At 48.3% G+C, this 12,535-nt stretch overlaps 1 protein-coding gene across 9 annotated transcripts in view; it reads left to right on the top strand.

The window, feature by feature from the left end:
• MPPED2 (metallophosphoesterase domain containing 2) overlaps positions 1-12,535 on the top strand; it is a 169,882-nt gene that overhangs the window by 110,552 nt on the left and 46,795 nt on the right. For all 9 annotated transcript variants that reach the window (XM_039538697.1, XM_039538698.1, XM_039538695.1 and 6 more), the window contains one exon: positions 1,027-1,252. In XM_039538697.1, the coding sequence (XP_039394631.1) occupies positions 1,027-1,252 (226 nt within the window). The remainder of the gene's footprint in view (positions 1-1,026; positions 1,253-12,535) is intronic.

The raw sequence follows: 12,535 nt of genomic DNA, 5'->3' as shown, positions 1-12,535 counted from the left end.
AGCTCTAAGAGTTTTCTGTGTGATTTTTGGCGAGTTGCTTTGAATCAGATTTTTTTAAAAGAACTCAGCTTTTCTTAAGGCACTGAAATAAATGACCTTATTTTCAACGGGTTTTTTTTGCTTTGTTTTTTTTTAAATCTGGCACCAACTGGGGGTACTGAACCCTTGAAAATCTGTCCTTATGGGCCAGTCCCATTGACTTCAGTGAGCTTTGGATTAGGCCCTTAGAAAATACTATTATCCCGATTTTAAAGATAGGCTGTCTGTGCCTCAGTTCCTTTCTCCCTCCCTTTATCTGTGTGGTCCATTTGGCTGGTAAGCCCTTCTGGGTAATGACTGTCTCTTACCATATGCTTATACAGCATCTATCTCAGGGTGGAGCCCTGATCTCAAATAGGCGCTACCATAACACAAATAATAAGAATAATAATACAATGAGAGTCCATCATAAGTGGACTGGTACTGTGTAGAACAGGGTAGAACGTGGGAATAAATTGCTTAATGGGTATTTCGTCATCCTTAAACTCTGGTAAAATATACCTTTAATAAGTAATCCTACCTAATATATACAGAGTGTAGGGCCTTTCCTTTGAGCACTTTACAAACATTCATTCATTATGTCTCACTGCACACTAGACTGGAACCCAGGACTGCTGACTTCTAGCTAGTCCCATGTACTAACAGATAGTATGCCAGATGTTCAGCACTGTTGTATCTCCATTCAAGCCTGTGGAGCGGAGCTGATTTACACCAGCTGAGGATCTGTCTGCATGCCTGCTAGCTTGTTTTGTTTCATTTTGCAGTACGTGCCTTTGGTTATGACATTTCTTTGTGTGACATTACTTTACATTTTAACAAAATTTCATTCAGAGAAAAAGCAGCAGCATTAATAGCGTGCGCTGCCCATGGAGATACACACGGATCCTGTGTATTTCATTCTGTCACTGTTCGCTGTCTACTTATTTTGCCGGCTATGCTGGTGTGGGAAGCAAATGTGCTAATTAAGTGCTCTTTTTGTTATTTCAGGAAGCCTGCCATATGAATATAAAATAGTGATTGCTGGGAATCATGAACTGACATTTGATAAGGAATTCATGGCAGACCTTGTTAAACAGGATTACTACCGCTTTCCCTCTGTGTCCAAATTGAAACCAGAGGACTTTGACAATGTTCAGTCACTCCTGACAAACAGTATTTACTTGCAAGATTCAGAGGTAACAGTTAAAGGATTCCGAATATACGGTGCCCCATGGTAAGTCCCCATTTAAACTTTCTGTGCTTATATTTGTTTTTTCAACCACAGCAAGAGTTACTGCCATTGAAAATGCAATGAGTCCTGCTTTGTTGCGCTGGTGTGCAGAACCGTACTGTTTCTTTCAGTAAACCTTGCATTGTGAACAGCTATGAAAACACAGACAATGATGTTTTAATTGTAGTGGTAAAGATTTTATGCAGCAAGATAAACATAATTATTTGTTTGTGTGAGTGAGAGAGGGAGCAGAGCAAGAAAAGAAGAGCTGTGATCTATATCCATTCTGCCTGCTGTTTGATTACTGGAAACTCTTGGACAAATTCTGCTCTTCTCTGTATCCATGTAGTTCCCATGAATTCAGTGGGCTAGCATAGGTGTCAGCGAGGGCAGAATTCAGTCCCTAAAACCTGTCTCCACTGCCTTGTGTGTTGTGTAGTCATTTACACTTGTAAAAACTTAGATCAGTATGGGACCATTTTAAAGTTGGTGCCTTAATATCTATTTTTTTATCTTGCTACTGAGGAATACTGAAAATTTGTCTGTTCTTCTTTGTTCTCAAAATTTTGATAATTAGACTTTGAGCCTAATTCTGACATCACTGACACCACTGTAAGTCCATTGCTATCAGTGTCGCTCTTGAATGACATTAGTGTGAGAGAGATCAGAGTTGAGGCCCTGTTCTGAACAAACTCAGGAAGGTGCTGACTATAGCTGTCTACAGTTCTGTACTGAAGATACCTTGAACTGAGTTTTTAAAATGCCACCTCCTTTATCTGACCACTACTCTTTCAATCTGTTGTCACATCACATTGCCCGGCTATTTAGATGTAGGATCTTGGTACTTCTTGAATTCAGTTAGCACAGTAAGGAAAACTGTTATGCCTATGCCACAAAATTGAGCCTCAGTGATGTTAATAATTGTTAAACAGGTGGGAATTATACTAGTAACCTCTATGTTGATTTAGCTGATTAGATATTAGTGTGCATCCTTTAGCATGGACTTAATACAGGTATATCATGTAACTCAGTGATACCAGATTCACTTTAAATGAGAGACTGGGGGTTCTTTTGCACCAAAGAATGGGGCTGCATTATGTGCATTTCTGCAGTTGCTTCTTATGCACATTTGAGAAGATCCTTCCCTCGCTCACCTGGACAGTGCTGCTTAGCAATTTATAGACAGCACCTTTGCTCAGTTACTCTCTGGTGGTGAAGTTCCTACCAGTGTCCCTTGTACAGTCCACATGCAACACTGCTGGCTACAGGCAACCCAGGTGGGAGGGGAGAAATTTATAGAAATACTCTGTGTCCAATGCCCCTGACTTAAGCTACTGATTTTTTTTAATTCAAAAGTCATAGGCTTTCACTTCTAGTTTAAATCAACTTGATACTACCTAGTTTTTAAAAAATACTCTTAGATTCACAGTGTCTGCTAATTGATAGAGATGATCATAATTCAGATAAAGAACATCTCTTACAGACATTTGAAAGTCTTTTTTTCTAAAGTAACCATAGGTAGTTCTCTGAAGAAGACAAGGGCACATAAAGGCCTTGGTAATGTAACATGGATTTGAGGCTGTTGCTGGAGGGCTAAAAGCTCTGTGAGCTCTCTGGAATGTTAACTGCAGATTACCATGGTGAACAGCTTCCTCCCTCATGTGTGAGCTCTAGACAGAAAACTTGCAATTTGCAGACAACCTCTGATGTTTGCAGACATCCTTTCATATTCGTATAGATGGGTTTTACTTAACCTAGATTAAGATTATTGCCACTGGAGAGACCAGAGAGGAAAATGTGGTCTACAGGCCTTGAGGAATGTCTTCTTGTGGGACATGTGACTTGGTGTTTTACAATAGTGGACTCTATGATACACTTCCAGCATGTGTATATATGTACTGATTTTTGCCTTTGTTTACTGAACCCATAATGGTGACCCATGGCCTACTTTTTCCAACTGCATCCAGAAGTCTTTAAATTTTGCATATTGTATGTGTGAAGATAGGAAGTTTATTAAGAAATATTAAGGGGCAACTGATCAAGGAACAAAGGTTCTCCTAACCAGCAGCACAAGCCATTGAACCACTTAACTTTATTTCATAATGACCTGACTCCTTAGCCCATTGATCCTGGGATTTCCTTGTGCAAAACGCATGGATGGCAATGGATACTTTGCCAGAAAGGAAAGCTGAGCTCCATCCATCCTAGGACACTCCTCTAATCTCTCTTGAACAAAGTCTGTAATTTGTGTCAAATTGTGATGAATTGTGGTAAATATGTGTGTAGGGCAAGTGGGAATGAGGAAATTGAGATGAGATAACTATTTTAAATTGATGTAGCTCTTTAGGTTAGGGAGTCTACTTATCTTGGTTTGGAGGATGCTGACTGCTGATGCTGAAATGGCAGCTTTCACCCTTTCCTCTTGTGTCAGCTACTGGGAAAGTATGAAATCCAATTAGATTTCTGCATTTTGTGTGGCTCTTTCAGAGAAGGGAAAAGGTGCATCAGATGCACAAAGTCAGTTGTTCAAAATTTTACAGAGAGGAGACTGCTCCTTAATGATGGAAAAAGACTTCTTTAGCTTTTGTGCTCTTCTGGTATACTGCATTCTCCCCACCCTCCATACTTACCCTGAACTACTATCCTAAATCTTTAAATACAGATTACCCCAAAAGGACGAAACCTCTGGGGGGTTTTATATGTCTGCTTACCTCAGTTAGGGTTTTTATCTACATATATAAAAATACACACACAATTCTGTCTCAGAGGTGAAACACAAGTGCATTAAACCAAAAGACACTCCAACCTAAATTGAGCTACGTTGGCAAGTTCGATTTATGTGCATTTTAGATGATATTTCCAGAGGGAAAAATCCATGTTTGCTGATACAGCTAGTGGTTTTAATTTAAGAAGAGGAACCAAACTAAGAATAACATCTGCAGTTCTGAGGGTTTCAGCCTGTCAGAGGTTTCTAAGAAGTAATTGCCATCAGACTGGGAAAACTGGTTATAACTCATCTATCTATTTAGAAAATGTAAATTGCCAACTCAATGTAGCTATGGGAAAGGAATATCAGTCCATATTCATTACATGTTATTACTCATGGTACATCTGAAAACTTTCTAAAGACCTAAGAGAATTCAAGTAGTGCCTCCTAACTTGCAATTTAGTAGAATTTGTATGTAGAAAATAACTTACAACACACAGGAGCATTCATGTGTATTTGCAATTGGAGAGTGCAGTGGAGCATATCAACAGTCTTTGAGGTGTAGAAAATTTGAATGTAGCCTGATGGGTCTGGGAGTATTAAATGGCATTAGCTGCAGAGATGTTGAAAGTTCTTCTTCGAGTGATTGCTCCTATGCATTCCAGTTAGGTGTGTGTGCTGCGCGTGCACGGCATCTCGGAACTTTTTACCCTAGCAACACCGGCGGGCCGGCTGGCGCCCCCTGGAGTGGCGCCGCCATGGCGCGAGTTATATACCCCAGCCGGCCCGTCCGCTCCTCAGTTCCTTCTTACCGCCCGTGACGGCCAGTTGGAACTGTGGAGTGCTCTTCGTTCTCCACGACCCTAGCTTTCGCTTCTGATTTGTATATAGTTAGTTTGGTAGTTAGTTTGACAGTTTCTTAGTTAGATAGTTAGTGTAAATAGATAAGGTAAAAGGGGGGGGGGGGTTCCCCTTTTACCTCACCCGGTGCGGGCTCATGCCCAAGGCACCGGGCTTTAAGCCCTGCGCGGCGTGCCAGAGGCCTATGCCCATCGGAGACCCGCACGACGCCTGTCTCCGTTGCATGGGCGAAGGGCACAGAACAGACAAGTGTTCGATCTGTTCTACTTTTAAACCGTGGACCCGGAAAGAGCGGGATATCCGCTTGAAGCAAATTTTGATGGAGGCGTCACTTCAGCCACCGGCACCGTCCGCGCCGGCACCGCGAACTGCCTCGGTGCAGAGCGCACCGACGGCACCGAGCCGCTCCACCTCCGCGGCACCGCCGATACAGAGAGCGGTTACGAAGTCTCGGCACCGCTCGCTTTCACCCGCGAAGAAGCAGAGGCTTGCAAAGGCACTGGCTCAGGTTCGCTCTGAGGACTCTGCAAAAGCGGTTGTGCAGCCTGCGGCCCCCGCGGTGCCCGTGCACAAGCTGTGCACCGAACCCTTGACTCCGGCGGCGCAAGGCCCGTCGAGTCCGGCGCCGCCACGCTCCCCGGTGCCGTCCGCGGTTGAGCCCCGGCTGCCGTCAACGCCGGAGACATTCGCCTCCGCGCGAGAGCTGATCAAGCTCATAGAGGCACCAGGCCTCCGGCCCCCGGCACCGCCGGTGCAGGCTGTCGTGTCGGCGGGGAAGCCGGCCAGAATGACCTGGCCACCGTCCCTGGACAGGCGACATGGACGACGCACCCGTTCCCGGTCCCGTTCCCGGTCCTGCGGCAGGTCTCCGTCCCGTCGCTCGCGATCTCGGCACCGCTCGCCTTCGCGGTACCGATCGCCGTCGAAACGTCGGTCGCAGTCCCGGTACCGCTCGTCATCGCGGTACCGGTCGTACTCCCGACGCCACACGAGGTCCAGGTCACCATCGCATCGGCACCGTCAGAGATCGCCGTCCCGGCACCGCTCCCGGCATCGCGCGGGCGTTCACGGCACCGGAGGTCTCAGTCCCGGTCGAGCTCCTGGCACCGGTCGAGCTCCCGGCGTCGATCGAGCTCCCGGCACCGTGACGGACGTCACTCCCGGTCGCCTTCGCGGTACCGAATGGAGCAACATCGCTCTTCCTTGCCATCCGGGGACGGACTGCCCCATTCTGCAGCGCACTCTGTGAGCGCCTCGGCACCTCCGTGGCCATCTCGGCCCGCGTCGGTCGCTTCCGGCACGGAAGGATACGGACTCCTGCCAGCTACCCCACAAGGCCATCCTCAAGGGGCACAACCCTGGGGCTTCTGGGTTCCATGGGCCCAGTATGAGGCTCAGGGGGCGCCCTTCCCACCAAGGCCTCCCGCGTCCGAGCGCAGGGTTCCAGAGGCGACAATAACCCGACCGCCGCAACCAGGGCCAGGCCGCTTCCAAGGCCCCTCAGGGGGCCAAGCAGGCCTTTTGATGGGACGCTCGAGGACGGCCCATCACTCTCCCTACCGGATCCTTCCCCGTTATTTTACAACCGCCTTTCCCATTTCTTTTCGGCGTGGTCCCAATTAACAACAGACAACTGGGTGCTTCAAACAGTCCAGTCGGGATACCGCCTGCAATTTGTTTCGCCCCCTCCTTCCCACCCACCTTCCCTGTCCCTCTTCAGGGACCCCTCTCACGAGCAAGTCCTCTTACAAGAGGTCCAGACTCTGTTGAGCGTGGGTGCCATAGAAGCGGTGCCTCAAGACAGGCGGGGCAGGGGATTCTACTCCCGTTATTTTCTCATCCCCAAGGCGAAAGGCGGGCTACGTCCTATCCTGGACCTTCGCGAGCTGAACAAGTACCTGCTCAAGCCCAAGTTTCGCATGGTCACTCTGGGGACCATCATTCCCTCTCTGGATCCGGGAGACTGGTTTGCCGCCCTCGACATGAAGGACGCCTACTTCCATGTCGCGATCTATCCTCCCCATCGTCGTTACCTTCGGTTTGTGGTCAACGACACCCACTACCAGTTCGCAGTGTTGCCGTTCGGACTTTCCACCGCCCCGAGGGTGTTTACCAAATGCATGGCGGTAGTCGCCGCAGCCCTCCGACGTCGTCAGATGCACGTTTACCCGTATCTCGACGACTGGCTGGTTCGAGGTCAGTCCCGGCAACTTGTGATGGATCAGATAACAGAAATCCTGTCTCTCTTTCAGCGGCTCGGTCTTCTTATCAACACCGAGAAGTCCACTTTGATTCCGACGCAGCGGGTGGAGTTCATCGGAGCGGTCCTCGACTCCACAGTGGCCAGAGCCTGTCTCCCTCGCGCTCGGCACCAGACGATGGTCTCCATCATCCGGGACCTCGTCGCCTTCCCTACCACGACAGTGCGCTTCTGCCTCCGCCTCCTGGGCCACATGGCCTCGTGCACGTATGTCACCGCGTACGCGCGGCTCCACCTTCGTCCCTTCCAGTCGTGGCTCGCGTCGGTGTACCGGCCACATCGAGACCCCATCGACATGGTGGTCACGGTCACCAGGACGACCCTCGAGTCCCTCAACTGGTGGCTTGACCCGGAGGTCGTGTGTGCCGGAGTTCCGTTCCACCCTCCTCGCCCGTCCGTCACTCTGACCACGGATGCCTCAGCACTCGGTTGGGGGGCCCACCTGGGCGATCTCCACACGCAGGGCCTGTGGTCGGTCCAGGAGCTCGCCCTGCACATCAACGTTCGCGAGCTACGCGCCATCCGCCTGGCCTGTCGCACCTTCTGCACCCACCTGCAAGGCCGTTGTGTGACAGTATACACGGACAACACCACCGCGATGTTCTACGTGAACAAGCAGGGCGGAGCCCGCTCCTCTCCCCTCTGCAAGGAAGCGATGCTCCTGTGGGACTTCTGCGTGACCCACTCAATTCACCTGGAAGCATCCTTTCTTCCGGGAGTGCAGAACGCGCTGGCCGACCGTATCAGCAGGTCGTTCCTCTCCCACGAGTGGTCCCTCCGTCCAGATGTCGTCCACACAATCTTCCGGAGGTGGGGGTTTCCCCAAGTAGACCTATTCGCCTCCAGAGAGAACAGGAAGTGCCACCTGTTTTGCTCGTTACAGGGTCGCTCGCCAGGCTCCCTGTCGGACGCCTTCCTTTATCACTGGACGGATCGCCTCCTCTACACCTTCCCTCCGTTCCCGCTCGTGCACTGAGTGCTCCTGAAGCTTCGGAGGGACAGAGCCCACGTCATTCTAGTAGTGCCGGCCTGGCCGAGACAGCACTGGTACACCCTGCTGCTCGAGCTCTCCGTTCGGGAGCCCATCCCCCTTCCGTTGTGGCCGGACCTCATCACCCAGGACTTCGGCAGACTCCACCATCCGAACCTGCAGTCCCTCCATCTTACAGCTTGGTACCTGAGTGGCTGACACACGCGGAGAGGGGCTGTTCTGCAGCGGTTCAACAGGTCCTGCTCGAGAGCAGAAAGCCTTCCTCTCGCTCCACTTACCAGGCGAAGTGGAAGAGGTTTGCACTCTGGTGTGATCATCGAGGTCTTAATCCGTTCCTGGTACCAGTCCCTACCGTCCTGGACTACCTCTGGCACCTTAAGGAGCAAAGTCTGGCGGTCTCCTCCTTGAGAGTTCATCTGGCAGCGGTATCCGCCTTTCGTCCCTCCGTGGAAGGTCGGTCCATCTTCTCGAACCAGATGGTTTCCCGCTTCCTCAAGGGCATGGACCGCTTGTACCCGCCGGTGCGGCGCCCTGCCCCGACCTGGGATTTGAACCTCGTGTTGGCCAAACTGATGGGTCCTCCGTTCGAGCCCTTAGCCACGTGCTCCCTGCTCTACCTCTCGTGGAAGACGGCCTTCCTCGTTGCCATTACATCAGCAAGGCGAGTTTCTGAGCTTCGCGCTCTAACGGTTAATCCGCCATACACGGTCTTCCATGGGGACCAGGTGCAGCTTCGCCCTCATCCGGCCTTCCTCCCGAAGGTAGTGTCAGCTTTCCATCTCAACCAGGAGATCTTCCTCCCGGTGTTCTTCCCGAAGCCGCATGCCTCGCCTCGGGAACAGCAGCTGCATACCCTCGACGTCCGCAGAGCGCTCGCTTTCTACATCGAGCGGACTAAGCCCTTCCGGCATTCGCCCCAGCTGTTCGTAGCGGTTGCTGACCGCATGAAGGGAGAGCCGATATCCTCCCAGCGGATTTCCTCCTGGGTCACTGCGTGTATCCGGACCTGCTACGACCTGGCTCGCGTACCACCAGGCCGCGTCACTGCACACTCGACGAGGGCGCACGCCTCATCTGTTGCCTTCCTGGCCAACGTTCCGATCCAGGACATCTGTCGAGCGGCCACCTGGTCTTCGGTCCACACCTTCGCCTCCCACTACGCGTTGGTGCAGCAGTCTCGAGACGACGCAGCCTTCGGCTCCGCGGTATTATACTCCGCCACGTCTCACTCCGACCCCACCGCCTAGGTAAGGCTTGGGAATCACCTAACTGGAATGCATAGGAGCAATCACTCGAAGAAGAAAAGACGGTTACTCACCTGTAGTAACTGTTGTTCTTCGAGATGTGTTGCTCCTATCCATTCCAGACCCGCCCTCCTTCCCCACTGTCGGAGTAGCCGGCAAGAAGGAACTGAGGAGCGGACGGGCCGGCTGGGGTATATAACTCGCGCCATGGCGGCGCCACTCCAGGGGGCGCCAGCCGGCCCGCCGGTGTTGCTAGGGTAAAAAGTTCCGAGATGCCGTGCACGCGCGGCGCGCACACCTAACTGGAATGGATAGGAGCAACACATCTCGAAGAACAACAGTTACTACAGGTGAGTAACCGTCTTTTTTGGAGCGTCAGCCCCTGAAAAGTGAAAGACTCCTCCTGAGCAAGGTTCGGACATGCTAAAGTTGCTTGTTGAACTCCTACTTTCAGAGGCTGGGGATGTAACTGCCATTTTCACACCCTAACTAGGAGACTGGCTGATGCACCTTGAAGAAATAACCTGGGTAAAGATTTTCCATTTAGTCTGTAGACAACAATCTACTTCTACAATCTGCCTCCTTTCACTTCCTACTGTCTTTGCCCTCTGGACCTGGTTTAGTTAGTGCAGAAATATCTGATAGTATAGCTCCTTATGCACGCAAAACTCCTAATGATTTCAACAGGAATATTACCAGGAGTATGAGTTTAGGTCTTAATAGCTAGCCAGTACAAAATAAATAAATAAATCTCTTTGAACTTTATAATTGATATTTAATGATTTCACTCTTAAAACTCTTTAATTTTCACAGTCATATGCCTCAGACATTGAGGTGTCCAGTAAAGAGGGCAGCATGTAAATCTGGTTTTTTTTGCGGCTCTCCAGCATCTGAGCTGGGAAAATCCTTTCCCCTCCCAACAGGAACAGCTGCATTGTTCAGCAATATCCTGCACCTTTTGTCAAGTTGTAGCTTGGTCAGGTCTCAAGAACAGAAACACAAAGCTGGCCTCCCAGTTGCTTTTAATGAATGTTAGTGGGTTTTTCCTATGTCCAGGAATTTGATCCATAGGGTGATCCAGAGGTCAGGAACAAACAGCTCACTATAGCTCACCTCTGAGACACAAAGGCTTTCATTTGCTTTTTTTAGTAACTCTGGAGGAAGTGCCTTAATTTTTTTTTTTTTTTTTTGGAAGCAAAATTTTAATTGGCATAGATAATGTGACCTTGAAAAGGCCAAGAAAGGTTGAAAAACAACACCACACAGTTCAGTCATCTCCTTTAAAATACAATATTTTTCTCCTCTCTTCTCTGTGTGTGTATGTGTGTTTAAATCTGGTGTAAAATTGCTGGATTCGCACCATCATTTGGCCTAATTTTGCACATATTTTAGTAATGAGTTAAAACCGAGCATGTTTATTTCTCCACTGCATTTACAATTATATTTTAGTACAAATAGCTACTGGTTTGTTACAGCTTCCTTGTTCTGATCGGTGCTTTAATACTTTGTGTTTACCCTGTCAGAAAAGCATCAGATTTTTTTCCAATTATAAGTTTTGTAATGCATCGTGGATTTTGCTGACAGTCTTCAAGTTCTTGAAATAGCAAGCAAATTAACAGCCGATATTGAGTGTGAGGATTAGAAAACCAATTGGCAACTCACATGATAGGATTCAGATATACTGATGGGTAGAATGAGTCTCATTTCTTTTATTTTCATAGTCTTACTTGGTAATTAACTTGGGCCTAAAAAAAAAGTGAAAAAAGAACAGAAATTGCCATGCTCAGCAATAAAGTTCCTCCTTGCTATTAGCACTGGGGAATAGAAAGGGAGATTGGAAAATTATATTGGTGCTGCACAGTCTTTCAGGAATTCCGGCATTTATTCAGTAGAAGTCAGCAGTTGGGAATAGTATTGGCAAAGAATAAGGTCTTCTGTGTGTGTGTTAAACAAATAGACACACTGCTGTAATGTGCTTGTGTTTAAAGGCACAGGCTCCTATTTCATTTTTCTTGGCATTTGTCCTTCAGCTCTCTCATTATAAGATCGAAGAATGTATTCCCCCAGATCTAGAATTACAGGGGGTTTGTTTACATTTTTGTCTCTTTGGGAGTGTCACAGATTTCTGTTCAGTCTCCCTGAGATCAAATTCACTTCTAACTTAGCCTCCATTTTATTTTTAACAACAACAAATTAAAAAAGACTGTAATGCAGATCATTTTAAAATGCATTGTCTCCTAACCGCTTTTAATAAGACTCCAGTCAGCAGCAAACTAACCATTTTCAAAATGCTCTACCTCTAAACATTTGGCCAAATCATGTAGTGCTTATTCTGTTTACAGTAGGACTTTACTTCAGTGGGAATATTGCCTGACTAAGGGAGTGAGTAAGTACTTGCAGAGAATTCAGTTCTAGTGTAATTTACAAACCATGCCTGCTTGCAGATGACATGTTGCTGAAATGAAAAACCATCAACAACATTCCTCACACCTCTGTGTTTGTGTTGGTGTGTGGACAGGATTTGGACTAATTATTAATCTCTTCACTGCTCTGAGTGTTCAGTGTGTGGTCAACCAAACAACAAAGGTAACATGCCATATGTCTAAGATTCCTTAAACATTTTCATGAAGCACAGTAGATGCTATACAACTATTAGTGGAGACAGAATGTGCATCAGCTGTAGTGCTCCAGGGGTTAATAGATTATGGGAGACTGCTGTTCATAAGTGTGTGTATGATCTGATCAAGAACAAAGTCATTATAAAATGAAAGTTGCACTTACAAAAAACACAAGGGTGTGTGTGTGTGTGTGTGTGTGTGTGTATGCTTTTCTTCCAGTTGGCAGCTGTCCAGAAAAAGTTCTTTTTCCTCTTGCTGAGTGCTGCAGCAGCACATGGGTCCATGTGGCATTTGTATGCAGTGGTACAAAACTGTATCTCATTGAGCAGCTCAGAGCATTTGCACCCAGCAAGACGTTCAAGAGGAGCAGGCACTGCTTAGATTACTACAGATTCTGATATTTCCACACTACCTCTATAAGGATCTAATCCTGAGAGGAGCTGAGCGCACCACTGGAGGAAATCAACTTCAGTGGGAGCTGAGGGCCCTTAGCACCAATCCAGAGGTGCTCAGTTCCTCAAAGGATTAAACTCTATGATGGAGGGCAGCGCTTTGTTTAATCATTCTTTCCATGTAGCTTCAGCGCTTATGGGCCTTATTTTTCC

Source organism: Mauremys reevesii, linkage group 4, assembly GCF_016161935.1.
Source record: "Mauremys reevesii isolate NIE-2019 linkage group 4, ASM1616193v1, whole genome shotgun sequence".
In the NCBI taxonomy this organism is placed as follows: Eukaryota; Metazoa; Chordata; order Testudines; family Geoemydidae; genus Mauremys; species Mauremys reevesii.
This window is presented reverse-complemented; position numbering and strand designations above follow the sequence as displayed.